General features: G+C 45.7%; 1 protein-coding gene across 2 annotated transcripts in view; it reads left to right on the plus strand.

Annotated features, from left to right (window-relative positions):
* Window positions 1-3,317: 3,317 nt before the first annotated feature.
* The window catches only part of dnaaf11 (dynein axonemal assembly factor 11), a 139,067-nt gene continuing 122,646 nt past the window's right edge, over window positions 3,318-19,738 (plus strand). For both annotated transcript variants that reach the window (XM_072467849.1, XM_072467850.1), the window contains exons 1-2: window positions 3,318-3,420; window positions 4,085-4,252. In XM_072467849.1, coding sequence (XP_072323950.1) covers window positions 3,411-3,420; window positions 4,085-4,252 — 178 coding nt within the window. In that variant the 5' untranslated portion in view covers window positions 3,318-3,410. The remainder of the gene's footprint in view (window positions 3,421-4,084; window positions 4,253-19,738) is intronic.

Raw genomic sequence — 19,738 nt, forward strand, 5'->3', positions numbered from 1 at the left:
CAGGGGGCATCAGAGTTCCCGCTCATTCGATTAGCACAGAGCTCACAGCCTGCAACACAGATATTCACCATGTGCTGAGTGCATCAACTGGTTAGGACAAGGCAAAGGTCTTCAGTTAAAGCTAGTATCGTATTTACCCACAGTTCAAGTATGTTTAAATAGTTAACCTTTTAATAAAATAGTGTTGCACTACTTCAATGTTGGTGACCTGTCTGTGATCCAGAACACCCAACACATCATACTCCAGCTATGGCTTAACCAGTGTTTTATACAGCTCCATCATAACCTCCCTGCTCTTATATCCTTTGTCTCAGTCAATAAAGGCAAGTATCCCATATACCTTCTTAACCACCTTATCTACCTCTCCTGCTGCCTTCAGGGATCTGTGGACATGCACACCAATGTCCCTCTGATCCTCTGTACTTCCTAGGGTCTTACCATTCATTGTGTATTTTCTTCCCTTGTTAGTCCTTCCAAAATGCGTTACCTCACACTTTTCAGAGTTAAATTCCATTTGCCACTGTTCTGTCCATCTAATCAGCCTGTCTATACCTTCCTGTAAGCTAAGACTTACCTCTTCACTATTTACCACATAACCAATTTTTGCATCATCTGTGCACTTACTGATCATACCTCTTACATTCACGTCTAGATCATTAATGTACACGACAAACAGGAACTGATTCCTGAGGAACACCACTGGACAGAGGCTTCCAGTCACAAAAACAACCTTCAACCATCACCCTCTGCCTCCTGCCACTAAGCCACTTTGGACCAAATTTTCTAAATTGCCCTAGATCCCATGCACGACTTTGTCAAAAGTCCTTACTAAAATCTACGTAGACTACGTCAACAACACTCCCCTCATCTACACACCTGGTCACCTCCTTGAAAGATTCAATCAAATATGTAAGATTTGGGGTGGGATTCTCCGACCCACCGGCAGCGGGATTCTCCGTCCCACCAGCCGGCCAATGGGATTTCCCATTATGTGTAGCCCCACACCGTCCGGAAATCCCCGGGCATGGATGCGCTGCCGGCTTAACGGAGAATTACGACAATGTAGAATTCAACGCATGATCTCCCTTTGACAAAGCCATGCTAACTATCCTTGATTGATCCTTGCCTCCCCAGGTAGAGATTAATTCTGTCCCTCAGAATTGTTTCCAATAGTTTCCCAATTAACTAAGTTAAACTCACTAGCCTATAAATTCCTGCTTTGTTCCTCCTTCCATTCTTGAATAATCGCATCACATTTGCCTCTGTGGTGATATGCCTCTGGGCTATGTCATAGTTGAATGGTGTACAACCTCCAACCAGCAGGTGGCGATACAGATACACCATGCAGTCTTTTGACCAAGGTCATGAGACCTGTGACTGGGATATAAAGGGAACCACACCTGACCGTGGCCAGGAGAAGACTGAGAGGGTAATAAGAGGTACATGTGAATGGTTAGTGCTCAGTGCAAGTTCCAGAGAAGTAGTTTGCAGACCCCATGATAACATGCTCTGTATCAGATTGCTATTTTATCACAGACTCAATAAGATATTCTGGTTTGGGCAAATCAAAGTGTTTGGTGGATTCCTTTGTAAAGTACAAAGGACCAAACACAACAATGTCCTCCACTCCTCCAGCAGCTCTCCTGTGGCCAGAGAGGATTTGAATATTATTGTTAGTGCCTCTTCAATCTCATACCTTGCCTCCCAGCAGCCTGGGATACATCTCATCCCGGCCTGGGGACTTATCCATTTTCATGCCAGCTAAAATCGTTTATATCTCCTCCCCTCAATGTTTAATTTTTGCAACTGGTATCAGTTTCCAGGGTTACGGGGCGTGGGGCTGTTCCGCTCCAAGATTACAGGGGGCGGGGCTGCAAATTTCCAGGGTTACAGAGGCAGGTCTGTCAGTTTCCAGGTGCGGGCCTATCAGTTTCTACGGTTACAGGGGCGTGACATTTCAGTTTCCAGGGTGACAGGGGGCGTGGCTGTCAGTTTCCAAGGTTACAGGAGGCGGACCTGTCACTTTCCAAGGTTACAGGAGGCGGGCTGTCAGTTTCCAGGGTTACAGGGGGCGGGGTTGTCCGTTTTCATCGTTACAGGAGGCGGGGTTGTCAGTTTTCAGGGTTGCAGGGGGCGGGGCTGTCAGTATCCAGCATTATAGGGGCGGGGCTGTCCGTTTCCAGGTTACAGGGGGGTGGGGCTGTCAGATTCCAGGGTTACAGGGGGCGGAGCTGTCAGTTTCCAGGGTTACAGGGGGCGGGGCTGTCAGTTTCCAGGGTTACAGGGGGCGGGGCTGTCAGTTTCCAGGGTTACAGGGGGCGGAGCTGTCAGTTTCCAGGGTTACAGGGGGCGGGGCTGTCAGATTCCAGGGTTACAGGGGGCGGGACTGTCAGTTTCCAGGGTTATAGGGGGCGGGGCTGTCAGTTTCCAGGGGGCGGGGCTGTCCGTTTCCAGGTTACAGGGGGGTGGGGCTGTCAGATTCCAGGGTTACAGGAGGCGGGGCTGTCAGATTCCAGGGTTACAGGGGGCGCAGCTGTCAGTTTCCAGGGTTACAGGGGGTGGAGCTGTCAGTTTCCAGGGTTACAGGGGGCGGGGCTGTCAGATTCCAGGGTTACAGGGGGGCGGTACTGTCAGTTTCCAGGGTTATAGGGGGCGGGGCTGTCAGTTTCCAGGGTTACAGGGGGGTGGGGCTGTCAGATTCCAGGGTTACAGGGGGGCGGGATTGTCAGTTTCCAGGGTTAAAGGGGGCGGGGCTGTCAGTTTCCAGGGTTACAGGGGGCGGAGCTGTCAGTTTCCAGGGTTATAGGGATGGGGCTGTCAGATTCCAGGGTTACAGGGGGCGGAGCTGTCAGTTTCCAGGGTTACAGGGGGCGGGGCTGTCAGTTTCCAGGGTTACAGGGGGGTGGGGCTGTCAGATTCCAGGGTTACAGGGGGGCGGGATTGTCAGTTTCCAGGGTTAAAGGGGGCGGGGCTGTCAGTTTCCAGGGTTACAGGGGGCGGAGCTGTCAGTTTCCAGGGTTACAGGGGGCGGGGCTGTCAGTTTCCAGGGTTACAGGGGGGTGGGGCTGTCAGATTCCAGGGTTACAGGGGGGCGGGATTGTCAGTTTCCAGGGTTAAAGGGGGCGGGGCTGTCAGTTTCCAGGGTTACAGGGGGCGGGGCTGTCAGTTTCCAGGGTTACAGGGGGCGGGACTGTCAGTTTCCAGGGTTATAGGGATGGGGCTGTCAGTTTCCAGGGTTACAGGGGGCGGGACTGTCAGATTCCAGGGTTACAAGGGGCGGGGCTGTCAGTTTCCAGGGTTACAGGGGGCGGGCTGTCAGTTTCTAGGGTTACAGGGGCGGGACTGTCAGTTTCCAGGGTTACGGCGGCGCTTCCCAGCTCCGAGCTGCCAGGGTTCAGTGAGACGCTGAGATGGTGCGAAGTGAGTCAAAGAGCCGGACCGAGGCCTCGGAGCCGATGTCCAGCAGCTCAGGATTGAACAAACACCTTCCCGCTACCCCCGCTGAGTCCAGCTGTCCGAGTAGGATGGCCGGCACCAGGCCACAGCCGGGGTGAAGCGGTTGGGGACACTCGGTGGTGAACTCATCTACCAGGCACCCAGTGGTCGGGCAGCGGCCGCTCAGGCGCTCGGGGCAGGCGATGGTCGGGGGTTGGGGTTGGGCTTTGTAAGCCTCTTCTCAGCTGATTTCCCTGAGACTTGGGCCGGTTAGCAGGCGGCTGAGAGCTGTCTGGGTTGGAGCAGAGAGGACGGAATCAGCGCGATAACTGATCAATGCTCCGTCTGAAAACAGTAAAGTCATTGCTAAATGTACAATCCCAATGTCCAGTGATACCAAACACACTCAGCACCAGAATACCTCATGATATCTTTTGACAAAAATGTCCTCTGAACTGAAGAAGATAACTCCATGAGGTTCCTATTAAGTGATATCAAACCTGAAATCTCAACTTTCTCAATTCAGAGTGCCATCTATGTCAGATTTAGTTTCTTTACTGAAATGCTTCAGCTGATAGTTATTAGAAAACAAGAAGGTTTTTGAGCTTCCATGTTGCCCACTTACCTCTTTGATTTTGTTGTCCTGCAGTTACTGAAAGTTTGATAAGGCAACGAGCAGAACATAATAACTGCGAGATATTTTCACTCGAAGAAATTTCATTACATCAGCAAGAAATAGAGAGAATTGAATACATTGACAAATGGTGCAGAGATCTGAAAATTCTCTACTTTCAAAATAACTTGATTCCTAAGATTGGTAAGTTCAGTCAAATTTGCGGAAAATGTATTATAGGGTGAGTAACAACTTTTTATTTATCAATGTTAAATTAAATTGCTAGTTGCAGGACAGTTTAACCATCATTTTAAATTAACACCTGTCTTCCTCTGCAAAGAGCAACCATTTAAATAGAAGAAACGGGTTCTGATAATATACTGTTGTCTGAATAGACCCACGTTTAAGTATCTCCAGAAATAAATAAGAAAGGGCTGCAACATCTGTTTTATTGAGAAACCTGCTTTCAGGCAAATTACTTTTGTCAATGCATTTTGACAATACCCACCTACAGAAAAGATCTTGTCACACTTAAATATGCAGGCATGGAAAAGCATGCCTTTCAAATGTGCATACAAAAATGCCTTGAACATCATCTACTATTCTTTGACAGACTAGTTTCAGTATCAATATGTCATTGCTGTGGTAGAGGTTTTCTTTAACATTCTTAGTGAAAACTTGGCATATATCCTATTGGCAATAACATTCTGGCATGTGTTAAAGATGAATGAAAAGGAAATGAATAATAATGTTAAAAATAAGTATTTATGCAAATCATTCAGAAAAGGAAAAGTTTACAGGACTATGGGAAAAGATAAGGGAACTGCACCAGGTGAATTGCTTCTTCAGAGGGCCAGCACAAACATGATGGGACAAATGGCTGCCTTCTTCTGTGCTGTAACTATTCTATGTTTCAAAGAGTGGCTGTTTAATCACTCTTTACAGATCTGATGGTTACAGCTCCTTTGGTGATTAGATCAGAAGACATAGGAGCAGGAGTAGACCTTTCGGGTCTGCTCCACCATTCAATAACATTATGGCTGATCTTCTACCACAAGCCTGTGTTCTTGCACAGTCACCATCTCCCTTGATTCCCTTCATCACAATCTTGGATATACTCAACAAAATGTCACTCGCCAGTGCTGCAAGGTAACAGAATGCCTATTTTGCATTCTCTTGTTTGTAATGCACCAGAACCTAATCAACTCTTTCGACTGGAATCTGTGGCTGTGAATATCAACCAAGTAGATAATTTAGAAAGAAACAATCTGACTTTACAGAGTGCTTGTCACGACCTCAGGGTATCCCAAACCACCCACCACACAAAGTGTTGTTACTTTTATCATGTGTGAAACATGACAGCCAATCGGTACACAGCAAATTCCCATAAATGTAAACAAAATAAATGACCAGCTCATCTATTTCTTGGTGGTGGTTGTAGAAAAAATATTGGTCTGGAGCCTGGAAGAGCTACCCTTTGCTTTGTACATTGTACAACTGACAGGGCCTCTGTTTAACCTGGCACCTGAAAGATGTCACCTCTGACAATGTAGCACTCTGTCGGTATGGCATTGAAGTGTGAACTTAGGTCATGTGTTCAATTCCTAGGGTGGGATTGAACCCATAGTCTTCTGCCTCAGCTGAGAATACTATCAGCCAAGGTTGAATTGACTCAGACAGCCTTGGAAATATTCAACAGATATCATGTCCCTACATTGCAATAATACCTACCTTTCAAAAGTAATTAATTACCCTGTGAAGCAAATTGGAATGTCTTGAATTCATGAAAGGCACGATATAAAAGCAATTTTTTTCCTTTTTTTAGATATTTTATGAGCCATTAAAGTAAGTCATCTAGATTTCATTTTCTTATCCTGATCGACTGTAGGCATTGGGGGTCTTGATGCTCAGTAGATAGAACCCCTGCCTCTGGGCCAGAAGTTCCAGGTTTACATCCCATTCCATAACTTGCTGGCCACTCAAGTAGCATTCATGATGCAATTCAAGCAGGTTAATCATCAGCCTGCTAATCCTTTCCACACTTCCCCACTATTTCCCAAAGGGAAAAAGTGTGTGTGTAAAGATGTGGTACAAAACAAACAATTGTTGGCATAACGTTACATTGTCACTAAGATGTCCTTTCTCTTCACCCACTTTTACGGCTACTACCATATGTATTCGGCGAGGGCCCATGTAAACTATGAGAGGTGGCTAACTCACCAACATTTCCCCAACAATATGGGGGATGAGTAGGCACCGGAATTAGAAGCCCATCCACCAAATGTAAATAACCAATTAAGGGTCAATTGAGTTTGTTTACAAGCAAATTGACCCAATATTAGGCTGCCTGTTACAGAGTACAGAATGTTCTTATAAGTCTTTCTTCTATGTAATTGTTTTACTGACATCTGTTGAGGGTTCTGATCATGTGCGGGCTTTGGCAGTCTACAAAAAGGTGAGCTGTATGCAAGACCTGTTTTACTAGTGCTCCTTTTTTCATAGTTATTGCTGTTACTACTGTTCTGCTGAGTTACTGTTATCGTTAAACTTAGTTATTTATTTATATTAAAAAGTTCCTTCTTTTCAACATTGAATTTGATTACCTCGTTTGTGGTCCCAAGTTAACATACTGCCCATACCGTAATGCTGATGGCATGGACTGGCAGGTGGGAGTGGGCAGCCCATTCTTTCGGATAAGTTTTTTTCAAGCAGTGGGGAGGGACTTTCCCGGAGATAGCACCCACCCCTTCCTTCCTCCCTGTCCACACTGCAAAATCCACACAACCACCTCCCCCCTCTCTATGGTGACTGATAATTCCTTCCCAAAGCCTCTGACTTTATGAGTCCAGGATCCAGTAAAGCTTTTGTCCTGCGTCTATTTGCTGTCCTGGCAGTACCCACAACTGGCTGCTGGGACTACAAGAGCTGCTCGCCACCTGAAAGTGGGACTTCCTTTATGTGAGGAGTAGAAGTCACACACTTTCCTTGTTGTTGCCATGCTGCAGCATATGGGGGTGGGGGGAGAGAATTGTACCTACTCGCCCCATCCTGTAAAGTCCAGTCCTTGGAGTCTGACACTGATTTTCAATTGGAGAGCATAAATCCGGGAGCAATCATTTTAGTTGATATAAGTAGTACAAGAAATCACCCACGCCAGCGTTATTTTGAAATTATGTTTTCTCAGTTTGAAAATAGAGCTTCACAGGCGAGGTAATATTGTTGAGGCAAAATTATGTGTTTATTGTAAAGATATATGCAGTACGCAGAACAATTGACTTTGAATCAGTGTTCTGAGAAAAATATCTGCCAGTAATGTAAGATTTAATGCTGTATAACTTTAACACATATTAACTCACAGCATTAAGAAAGACGTTATGCCATGAATGTTGGTTGGAGGAAATGAGAATTTTAGAACTGTACCTGCCAGGACTACATTAAGTTTGGAAGGACATTGTATTATTTGGACACTTGAGTTTTTTTTAAATGGTCATAAATTTACCTGTGGACTGGGAGCAAGCATGCCTTTCCAAGAAATCACCTGACCAGCATGGAACTCGAGGAGGAGAGCTATTTGCTTATTTCATAGATAGAGAGAATTTACAGTGCAGAAGGAGGCCATTCGGCCCATCGAGTCTGCACCGGCTCTTGGAAAGAGCACCCTACCCAAGGTCAACACCGCCACCCTATCCCCATAACCCAGTAACCCCACCCAACACTAAGGGCAATTTTGGACACTAAGGGCAATTTATCATGGCCAATCCACCTAACCTGCACATCTTTGGACTGTGGGAGGAAACCGGAGCACCCGAAGGAAACCCACGCACACACGGGGAGGATGTGCAGACTCCGCACAGACAGTGACCCAAGCTGGAATCGAACCTGGGACCCTGGAGCTGTGAAGCAATTATGCTATCCACAAGGCTACCGTGCTGCCCTGCAGCTACCTTTATTTGAAAGGTAATTAATTTAATGGCTATGAGAAAAATCTGTGAAAAGGCTAGTGATTTATTGGAGATCACCTGACAAAGATAAGGTTTAAGTTTCAAACTTTTTTTTCTCAACTCAGTTGTTAATTAACTGGGAAAGAGGAAAACTGCACAGTTCACATTCTCTTTACCTTGCTTGAAATAGTGGTAATCAGTATACAGATAAGAATTTTCATCTCAGTGGAACTGTCTGGCTTTGGAAATCCGAGAGGCTGAGACAAGAAGGATTGATCCTGCTATATTCTCCTCCACGCCGAAGCTCCATTGGTGAGAGCCTTCAGATATCTACTGGGATTAGCGGTCTATCTTCACTTGAGGGAGACCAGATTGACAATGTCAAAACCCTGCAAACTTTATGCTTTTTCTTCAACCTCCCATCTCTACAGACATTCTAATGTTTGTCCTTTGTCTGTGGGTGTTTGTGTAAAGTGAGAGTTGGTTATACACCCAATTCCAAGTTGTGTGTTACCTAGTTCTTGTAACTTTTAAGAAAAAAGTTTCAGTTTTGAAAGAAGCCTGGTTAAAGTCTCTCTGGGTCTACCGTAGTAAAATGGTAAATAATTAGCATTTTGGGGACACATTTACACTAATGTTGCGACCTGTGGAGTAGTGGGGCGAGATCAACTGTGCACTCCTCCCATTTCTGTTATAGATACATAGATGCACAGAAGATAGGAGCAGGAGGAGGCCTTTTGGCCCTTTGAGCCTGCTCCGCTATTCATCACGATCGTGGCTGATCATCCAACCCAATAGCCTAATCCTGCTTTCTCCCCATAGCCTTTGATCCCAGCCTTTGAGCCCATTCTCACCAAGTGCAATATCTAGCCGCCTCTTGAATATATTCAATGTTTTAGCATCAACTACTTCCTGTGGTAACGAATTCCACAGGCTCACCACTCTGTGGGTGAAGAAATACCTCCTTATCTCTGTCCAAAATGGTTTACCCTGAATCCTGACTGTGACCCCTAGTTCTGGAAACACCCACCATTGGGAACATCTTCCCTGCATCTACCCTGTCCAGTCCCGTTAGAATTTTCTAAATCTCTTTAAGATCCCCCCTCATTCTTCTGAACTCCAGCGAGAACAATCCCAACCTTGTTAATCTCTCCTCATATGACAGTCCCGCCATCCCTGGAATCAGTCTGGTAAACCTTCGCTGCACTCCCTCGAGAGCAAGAACATCCTTCCTCAGAAAAGGAGACCAAAACTGCACACAATACTCCAGGTGTGGCCTCACCAAGACCCTGTACAATTGCAGCAACACATCCCTGCTCCTGTACTCGAAACCTCTCGCAATGAAGGCCAACATACCATTAGCCTTCTTTACCACCTGCTGCACCTGCATGCTTACATTCAGCGACTGGTGCACAAGGACACCCAGGTCCCGCTGCACACTCCCCTCTCCTAATTTACAACCATTCAGGTAGTAATCTGCCTTCCTGTTTTTGCTTCCGAAGTGAATAACCTCACACTTATCCAAATTATACTGCACCTGCCATTGATTTGCCCACTCACCCAACCTGTCCAGATCATGTTGTAGGATCCTTGCATCCTCGTCACCCTCCCACCCAACTTATCATCTGCAAACTTTAAGATGTCACATTGTGTTCCCTCATCCAAATCGTTAATATATATTGTGAATAGCTGAGGTCCCAGTTATTGCCTGCCAATTAGAAAAGGACCCATTAATCCCTACTCTTTGTTTCCTCTCTCCCAACCAGTTTTCTATCCACCTCAATACATTTCCGACAATCCCATGCGCTTTAGTTTTGCACAATAATCTCTTTTGCGGGACTTTGTCAAATGCCTTCTGAAAGTCCAAATATACCACATCGATTGGCTCCCCCTTGACAACTGTACTAGTTACATCTTCAAAGAATTCCAACAGATTTGTCAAGCATGATTTTCCCTTCATAAATCCATGTTGACTCTGATCCTGCCACTGCTTTCTAAATGTTCCGCTATAAAGTCCTTGATAATCGATTCAAGTATTTTCCCCATTACCGATGTTAGGCTTACTGGTCTATAATTCCCTGCTTTCTCTCTACCTCCCTTTTTGAATATTGGAGTGATGTGAGCTACCCTCCAATCTGCAGGGACAGTTCCAGAGTCTATAGAATCCCGGAAGATGACCACCAATGCATCCACTATTTCCAGAGCCACCTCCTTAAGCACTCTGGGATGCAAATTCTCAGGCCCTGGGGATTTATCCGTCTTCAATTCCATCAATATTCCCAGCACCATTGCTCTACTAATGTTGATCTCCCTCAGTTCCTCCCTCTCACTGAACCTTTCTTCTCCAACATTTCTGGTATCTGACTTGTGTCCTCTTTTGTGAAGACAGAACCAAAATATGTATTTAATTGTTCAACCATTTCTTTGTTCCTTATTTTTTGTTTCTGTCTGTAGGGGGCCTACATTTCTCTTTACCAATCTCTTTCTCTTCACCTATCTATAGAAACTCTTAGTGTCAGTCTTTATGTTCCCTGCAAGCTTCCTTTCGTACTGTACTTTCCCCTTTTTTTTATTTAGAAAATATTTTATTGAAGAATTTGTAATTTTCACAGTTTTAACACTTCAACATTTCTTAAACACGCAAAAAACATAAAAAAATAACATCCCCGACCACCCACGCCCTATTTCCTAATTACCCGGACACGATGTTCTTCCCCCGCCCTTGCTGCTGACGTTCAATTTTCCTTGAAGAAGTCGATGAGCGGCTGCCACCTCCGGGCGAACCCCTGAATTGAACCTCTCAAGGCGAACTTAATCTTTTCCAGCCTGAGAAACCCTGCCATATCGCTGACCCATGCTCCTGACTTTGGAGGCTCCGAGTCCCTCCATCCCAGCAAAATCCATCTCCGGGCCTCCACGGAGGAAAAGGCCAAAACATAGGCCCCCCACCCCGGGCCCCTGGCTCTTCTGATACCCCAAATGTTGCCAATTCTGGACTCGGAGTCACCCTCCCTTCCAGGACCTCTGACATAACGTCCGCAAATCCCTACCAGAATCCCCTCAACTTCAGATACGCCCAAAACATGTACATGATTCGCCGGGCTTCCCCCACAGCGTCCGCACCTATCCTCCACTTTCTCAAAAAACCTACAGTCATATGAGCCCTATGGACCACCTTGAACTGGATCAGACTGAGCCTCGCACACGACGAGGATGAATTGACTCGCCTCAAGGCCTTTTCCCATAATCCGGCTTCCAACTCCCCTCCCAACTCTTCCTCTTCACCTCCCCGATCGGGACCCCTTCCCACTCCATCAATTGCTTGTACATCTCCGAGAACCTCCCCTCCCCTCCCCAACCCACGTTTTTGACATTACCTTATCCTGTAGTCCTCTCAGGGGGAGCAAGGAAAACTTGGAACCTGCCTCCGGGCAAAATCCCGAAACCTGTTTACTTTCTTAATCAATCCCTTCATCCTTCTTTGCTGAATTCTAAACTGCTCCCAATCCTCAGACCCATTATTTTTCTTGGCCAATTTGTATGCTTCTTCCTTGGATCGGATACTATTTCTAATTTCCTTTGTAAGCCATGGATTGGCCCTCTTACCCCCTTTGCTTTTGTGCCAGACAGGAATGAACAGTTTCTCTAGTTCCCCCATGTGTTCCTTGAATGTTTTCCATTGCCTATCCATTGTCCATTGTCATCCCTTTAAGTAACTCGCCCCAATCTAACAAGGCCAACTCATGCCTCATATCTTCATAATCCCTTTTATTAAGATTCAGCACCGTAGTCCCCGAATCAACTACTTCACTCTCCATCTTGATTTAAAAATTCCAGAATGTTATGTCGCTCATCCCCAAGGGGTCTCGTATAGCCAGATCGCCAATGATCCCCTTCTCATTACACAGTACCCAGTCTAAGATGACCTACTCTCTAGTTGGTTCCTCCACATATTGGTCAAGAAAACCATCCCATATACACTCCTGGAATTCCTCCTCTACGGCATTGTGGATAATTTGATTTACCCAATCTATGTGAAGATTAAAATCATCCATTATCACCAATATTATCTTATTCCATGCATCTCTAATTTTATGTTTAATGCCATTCCCAACCTCACCACTGCAGTTTTGGGGTCCATATATGACACTTATAACCTGCTTGCTTACCTTTGGCTGGGGACTAATGGCAATCCCACAATCCTGTGGGAGTATGAGCTTCCTCAATGAGGGGGGGGCGGATAAATCATTAGCAGACTCCCTGTATAAATAAAGCTGGCCAGTTTGGAACCAGAAGGAAAGAGTGAGCAGCAAGCGAAGTTGCTGCTGCTGTTGTATATATATGTTATTGTAAATAAATGTTACTTCTTTGTATCCTTAAAACTCGTGCTGGATTCTTCATGGCCCTCACAAAAGACACCCACTAATGTTTTTTGGCCCTTGGTATTTCTCAACTCTACCCATACAGACACCACATTGTCAGAGCTAATATCCTTTCTCACTACTGTGTTAATTTCCTCTTTAACCAGCAGTGCCATGCCATCACCTTTTCTTTTATGCTGTCCTTCCTAAATACTGAAAACCCTGGGACGTTCAGTTCCCTGCAGCCATGTCTCCGTAATCCCAATTATATCGTACCCATTTATACCTATCTGCACAATTAGTTCATCCACTTTATTGTAAATGCTCCGTGCACTAAGGCACAGAGCCTTTAAGTTTGTCTTTTTCACATTGTTTGTCTTGGTCCCAATATTTTTCTCTTTTGCCTTGTTTGAATTTTGCCCTTGGTTTCATAGAATTTACTGTGCAGAAGGAGGCCATTCGTCCCATCGAGTCTGCACCGGCTCTTGGAAAGAGCACCCCACTTAAGCCCACGCCTCCACCCTATCCCGGTAACCCAATAACCCCACTTTTCTACTTTTTGTTTTTGTCCTTGCTCCCTCTTTCTCTGACTCCTTGCATAGGTTCCCACTCCCCTGGTATATTCATTTAAACCCTCCCCAAATGCTCAAGCAAATAGCCCTCCTAGGACATCAGCTCCAGTCCTGCCCAGGAGTAACCCGTCCAGTTTGTACAGGTCCCACTTCCCACTTCCCCCAATTCCCCAAGAATCTGAAACCCTCCCCCTGACACCATCTCTTTAGCCACGTATTCATCCAATATATCCTGTCATTTCTACTCTGACTAGCACATGGCACTGGTAGTGATCCTTTGAGATCCGATTTCTTAACTTCCTTTCTAGCTCCCTCTATTCTGCTTTTAGGACCTCAGGACTAACAAGAGTTAATTTAGTGAGTGTCTGCTCAAATTAACTGAAAAGTATAATAAAAAAACATCTTCCTGGCTCACCTCAACCTACCCTTCATAAAAAATGTTGCTGCCTTCATTGGATCCGGTCCTGTTTGCCTCTCACCTCTGTGCTCGCTTCACGATCACTTCTTATTTTCAATCCAGGCCAGTCAGTTTAACACGGTGATGGGAAAGATTTTAAGACAAAATGAGCAATCACTAGGACAAATGTGGATTAATTAAGGAAAGCCGGCATGGATTAATTAAAGACAAGAGTGTTTAGTTAACTTGATTGAGATTTTTGATATAATAGAGAGGGTTGATTCAGTTGATGTGGTGTGCGTGAACTTCCAAAAGGCATTTGATAAAGTGCCACTTATTAAGCTTTCCAGCAAAGTTGATGTCCATGGAATAAAAGGAACAGTGAAAACATGGATTTGACGTTGCCTGAGTGACAGCAAAGAGTTTTTTGAACTGGAGGAAGGTATGGGTGGATGGTGGGTTCCTCAGGAGTTGTGCGAGGACCACTTCTTGTGTTGTACATACATGATTGAGACTTGGGTATGCAGGACATAATTTCTGCAGGACACAAACTTAGGAAGTGAGGAGGATATTGATAGACTTCAAGAGGACATAGATGGTTAGTGGAATGGATGGATTAATGTAAGTGATACATTCTAAGAGGGAAAACAAGGATGGGCAATATCATTTTTTAAAAATTCATTTAGTGGGCGTTGCCCATCCCTAGTTGACCTTCAGAAGGTGGTGGTGAGCTGCCTTCTTGAACCACTGAAGTCCCTGAGCTGTAGGTACACCCACAGTGCTGTTAGGGAGGGAGTTCCAGGATGATGCCCCAGCGACAGTGGAGAAATGGCGATATATTTCCAAGTCAGTTTGGTGAGTGGATTGGATGGAAACTTCCAGATGGTGGTGTTCCCAGGTATCTGTTTCCCTTTTCCTTCTAGATGGTAGTGGTCATGTGTTTGGAAGGTGCTGTCTAAGGAGCCTTGGTGAGTTACTGCATTGCATCTTATAGATGGTACACACGGCTGCCACTGTTCATTGGTGGTGGAGGGTTTGAACGTTTGTGGAAGGGGGAGCAATCAAGAGGGCTGCTTTGTCCTCGATGCTGTCAAGCTTCGTGACTGTTGTTGGAGCTGCACTCATCCAGGCAAGTGGAGAGTATCCCAGTACACTCCTGACTTGTGCCTTGTAGATGGTGGACAGGCTTTGGGGGGGTGTCAGGAGGTGAGTTACTCGCCGTAGGATTCCGAGCCTTTAACCTGCCTTGGTAGCCACATTAATAATGTGGCTAGTCCAGTTCAGTTTCTAATCAATGGTAACACCCAGGATGTTGATTTTGGGGTATTCAGCGATGGTAATGTCATTGAATGTCAAGGGTGATGTTTAGATCCTATCTTGTAGGAGATGGTCATTGCCTGGCACTTGTGTGGCATGAATGTAACTTGCCACTTGTCAGCCCAAAGCCTGGATACTGCATTTAGACATGGACTGCTTCATTATCTGAGGAGTCTCAAATGGTGCTGAACATTGTGCAGTCATCCGCAAACATCCCCACTTCTGACTTTATGTTGGAAGGGAGGTCATTGATGAAGCAGCTGAAGATGGTTGGGCCGAAGACACTACCCTGAGGAACCCCTGCAGTGATGTGCTGGAATTGAAATAACTGACCTCTAACCACCATCTTCCTTTGTGACAGATATGACTCCAACTAGCGGAGAGTTTTCCCCCTGATTCCCATTGACTCCAGTTTTGTTCGAACTCCTTGATGGGCAGCAGGGTAGCACAAGTGGCTAGCACTGTGGCTTCACAGCTCCAGGGCCCAGGTTCGATTTCCGGCTTGGGTCACTGTCTGTGTGGAGTCTGCACGTTCTCCCCGTGTCTGCGTAGGTTTCCTCCGGGTGCTCCGGTTTCCTCCCACAGTCCAAAGACGTGCAGGTTAGGTGGATTGGCCATGCTAAATTGCCCTTAGTGTCCAAAAAAAAGGTTAGGAGGGGTTATTGGGTTACGGGGATAGGATGGAAGTGAGGGCTTAAATTGGTCGGTGCAGACTCGATGGGCTGAATGGCCTGCTTCTGCACTGTATGTTCTATGTTCTATGTCACACTCGGTCAAATGCTGCCTTGATGTCAAGGGCTGTCACTCTCACCTCACCTCCGGAGTTCAGCTCTTTTGTGCATTTTGAACCAAGGCTGTAATAAGGTCAGGATTTGAGTGACCCTGGCGGAACCCAAACTGAGTGCCACTGAGCAGGTTATTGGGAAGCAACTGCCGCTTGATTGAACTGTTGATGACTCCTTCCATCATTTTACTGATTATTGAGAGTAGACTGATGGGGTGGTAATTGGCCGGGTTGGACTTTCCCTGCCCTTTGTGGACAGGACATCCATATTGTCAGGTAGACACCAGTACTGTAAACTGGAATAGTTTGACAAGTGACATGGTAAGTTCTAGAGCGCAGGTTTCAGGACTATTGCCGGAATATTGTCAGGGCGCATAGCATTTGCTGTATCCAGTGCCTCCAGCTATTTGTTGATATTGCGCGGAGTGAATTGAATTGGCTGATGACTGGCACCTGTGATGCTGAGGACCTCCAGACCGACATGGACCATCTACTTCAGCACTTCTAGCTGAAGATTGTAGCAAATACCTCAGAATCATCTTTGTGGAGCCTCGTCCAGTGAGTTGTTTACTTGTTCACCACCATTCATGGCTGCATGTGGCAGGACTGCAGAGTTTAGATCTAATCTGTTGGTTGTAAGATCGCTTAGCCATGTCTTTCACTTGCATGCCAAGCAAATAATCCCTTCACGAAGTTGACACCTCACGTTTCGGTAGGCGTCGTGCTGCTTCTGAAATGCCCTCCTGCACTGTTCATTGAACCAGGATTATTTCCCTGGCAATGGTAGGGATGTGCTGGGCTGTGAGGTTACAGATTGTGGTTAAGTACAATGCAGCTGCTGATGGCTCAAAGCACCTCATGGATACACAGTCCTGAGTTTCTAGATCTGTTTGATATCTATCCCATTGAGCACATTAGTACAAAGAACAATACAGCACAGCAATAGGCCCTTCGGCCCTCCAGGCCTGCGCCGACCATGGTATATGCCTAAACTAACACTGTATGCACTTAGGGAGTCCGTATCCTTCCATTCCCACCCTATTCATATATTTGTTTAGATGCCCCTTAAATGCCGCTATCGTACCTGTTCCCACCCCCTCCCCAGGCAACGTGTTCCATATAGTTACCACCCTCTGTGTAAAAAAACGTGCCTCACACATCTGTCCTAAACTTTTCCCCACGTACTTTAAAACTATGTCCCCTAGTACTTGGCTCTCTTACCCTAGGAAAGAGCATCTGATTATCCACTCTGTCTATGCCACTCATAATCTTGTAGACATCTATCAGGTCGCCTCTCAATCTCTATCGTTCCAGTGAGAACAGACCACTTTTATCTAACCTCTCCTCATAGCTAATGCCCTCCATACCAGGCAACATCATAGTAAACCGCTTCTGTACCCTCTCCAAAGTATCCATATCCTCTGGTAGTGTGGTGACCAGAATTGTACAGAATATTCCAAATGAGGCCTAACTAACCATTGACCTTGTGGTTCCTGATGCGGTGTTGCCTGCCAACCTGATAGGATGGCAGGTTGCACAGTGGGTAGCACTGTTGCTTCACAGCGCCAGGTTCCCAGGTTCGATTCCCGGCTTGGATCACTGTCCATGTGGAGTCTGCACATTCTCCCCATGTCTGCATGGGTTTACTCCGGGTGCTCCAGTTTCCTCCCACAGGTTCCGAAAGACATGCTGTAAGGTGAATTGGATATTTTGAATTCTCTCTCCGTGTACCTGAACAGGCGCCGGAATGTGGCGACTCGTGGCTTTTTACAGTAACTTCATTACAGTGTTAATGTAAGCCTACTTGTGACAATAAAGATTATTATTATCTAAGGTCCTGTATAGTTGCAACATGACCTGCCAATTTTTATATTCAATACCCCGACTGATTAAGCCAGCATGCCGTATGACTTCTTGACCACGTTATCCACATGCGTTGCCACGTTCAGTGATCGGTGGACATGTACGCCCAGATCTCTCTGCCTGTCAATACTCGCAAGAGTTCTACCATTTACTGTGTAATTCCTACATGCATTGGACCTTCCAAAGTGCATTACCTCACACTTGTCCGGATTAAATTCCATCTGCCATTTCTCCGCCCAAGACTTCAACCAGTGTATACCCTGCTGTATCCCCTGACAATCATCTTAACTCTCCACAACTCCACCAATTTTTTGTGTCGTCTGCAGACTTACTAATCAGACCAGCTACATTTTCTTCCAAATCATTTATATACTCTACGAACAACAAAGGTCCCAGAACTGATCTCTGTGTGACAATATTGAATTCTTTACCCGTCAGTCTGGCCTCAATAAAACTCGAGATGGATTTGTAGGTATCATATTATTTATTTTTAAGCAACTTGCAAGGCTGACACGCTTCATAATGAGTTTCAGAACACACAAGCTGTCTCCTGAAACCCTAGAACCGAGTGAGGTCGGAGACAAAGAAACCTCTGCAAATACATTCAAATGGCATCAAGTTTCACATACAAGATTCCCATAGGTCATCCTATACACCTCCTGACCTGGCCATATATCCTGATTGGCTCACTTCGCATTCCTTAACCCTGGGCCTCTTGTTACGCAGCATCCTTTTCCCCATCCTCCTTGCCATGCTTTCTGAATTCCTTTGTCCTTTGTGAACTCACTACTATCTACATTACTGTAACTAATATTTGAACTAACTATTTTATATCACATTCGTTTGTTCAATTCCTCATGTGGAACGCCGTTAGTCACAGACTTCCATTCAGAAAGGCACCCTTCTATTGATACCCTCTGCCTTCTGTGCCCAAGTCAATTCTGTATCCAACTAGCCAGCTCTCCTCTGATCCCATGTTACTTCACCTTTTGTACCAGTCTACCATGAGATACCTTGTCAAAGGCTTTACTTAAGTGCCACACAACACGGAGGATGTCCCCAATGTGAATACGGAACTTTGTCTCAATAAGGACTGTGCAGTAATCACCCCGACCAACACTTATGGACAGATGCCTCTGCATCAGGCAGGCTGGTGAAGATGCGGTCAAGAATGTTTTTCCCTCTTGTTGGTTCCCTCACCACCTGCTGCAGACCCAGGCTAACAGCTATGTCCTTTAGAACCCTCTTGGTCTGTGGAGTTATTACCAAGCCACTCTTGGTGATTGATATTGAAGTCCCCGACTCAGAGTTACATTCTGTGCTCTTGCCACCCTCAATGCTTCCTCCAAGTGGTGTTCAACTTGGAGGAGTACGAATTCATCAACTAGGGGGTGGGGCTGGTGCTCTGTGGTAATCAGAAGGAGGTTTCCATGCCAATCTTTGACCTGATACCACAAGACCTCTTGGGGTCTAGAGTCGATATTGCGGACTCCCAGGGCAACTCTCTCCCGAATGTTTGCTATTACTGCGCTGCTACCTCTGCTGGGTCATTTCTGCTGATGGGATAGGACTTACCTAGGGTTGGTGGTTTATGAGATATAGTCCTACTCACTGAATTATAACTTACAGGCAATGTCTGTCTGTTGCTTGACTAGTTTGCGGGACAGCTCTCCCAATTTTGGCGCAAGCCTCTAGATATTAGGAGGACTTTGTAAGGACTTTGCAAGGTCAAATTCTGTTTGTGGTAGTAGTGCCACACAACACGGTGGAGGGTATCTCCAACGTGAAGATGGGACTTTGTCTTCTCTGTCGGATTTTGGGCAGGATTCTCCGGTCCCCCAGCCGCGCATTTCTTGGCAGTGTGCCATTCGCTGGTGGCGGGATTCTCTGATCCCGCCGCTTATCAATGGGATTTTCTATTGCAACCACCAATGCTGCCGGGACACCCGTGGGCACTGCCAGTGTGAAAGGAGAATCCAACACTGGAGTATTCCACGTCAACAAAATATTCAAATTGAATTCTGAACCTTTGGACTTTTATCTCCAGTTTTACTTAATAATTCTATTAATTTATGTTCTACTTTTTGCCACCAGAGGGTGATCATATCTTTTACTCAACCCTTTCTGCCAGTTTCTGTTGTATACTTTCATCAAGCTGCTTGAATCTGTGACAGGTTATAAATGACAGTCTTGATTACAAATTATTGATATTTCAGTTGTGAACTAGCATTGCTAAAATTATGATGATGCAACAAACAATCTGGCAGTTGTTACCATGCATATCATACGCTTATTTCCCTTTGAGAATGCTGTGGAGTAATTGAAGGATTGCAGGCTGAATAACAATCTGTTGAATGGTGTTTGAGGGTAGTGTATTGTAAGGGATAGAAAACTTGTTGGCAGACAGGAAACAAAGAGTCGGAATAAACTGTTTTTTTTCTCGAATGGCAGGCTA

This window comes from Scyliorhinus torazame, chromosome 11, assembly GCF_047496885.1.
Source record: "Scyliorhinus torazame isolate Kashiwa2021f chromosome 11, sScyTor2.1, whole genome shotgun sequence".
In the NCBI taxonomy this organism is placed as follows: Eukaryota; Metazoa; Chordata; class Chondrichthyes; order Carcharhiniformes; family Scyliorhinidae; genus Scyliorhinus; species Scyliorhinus torazame.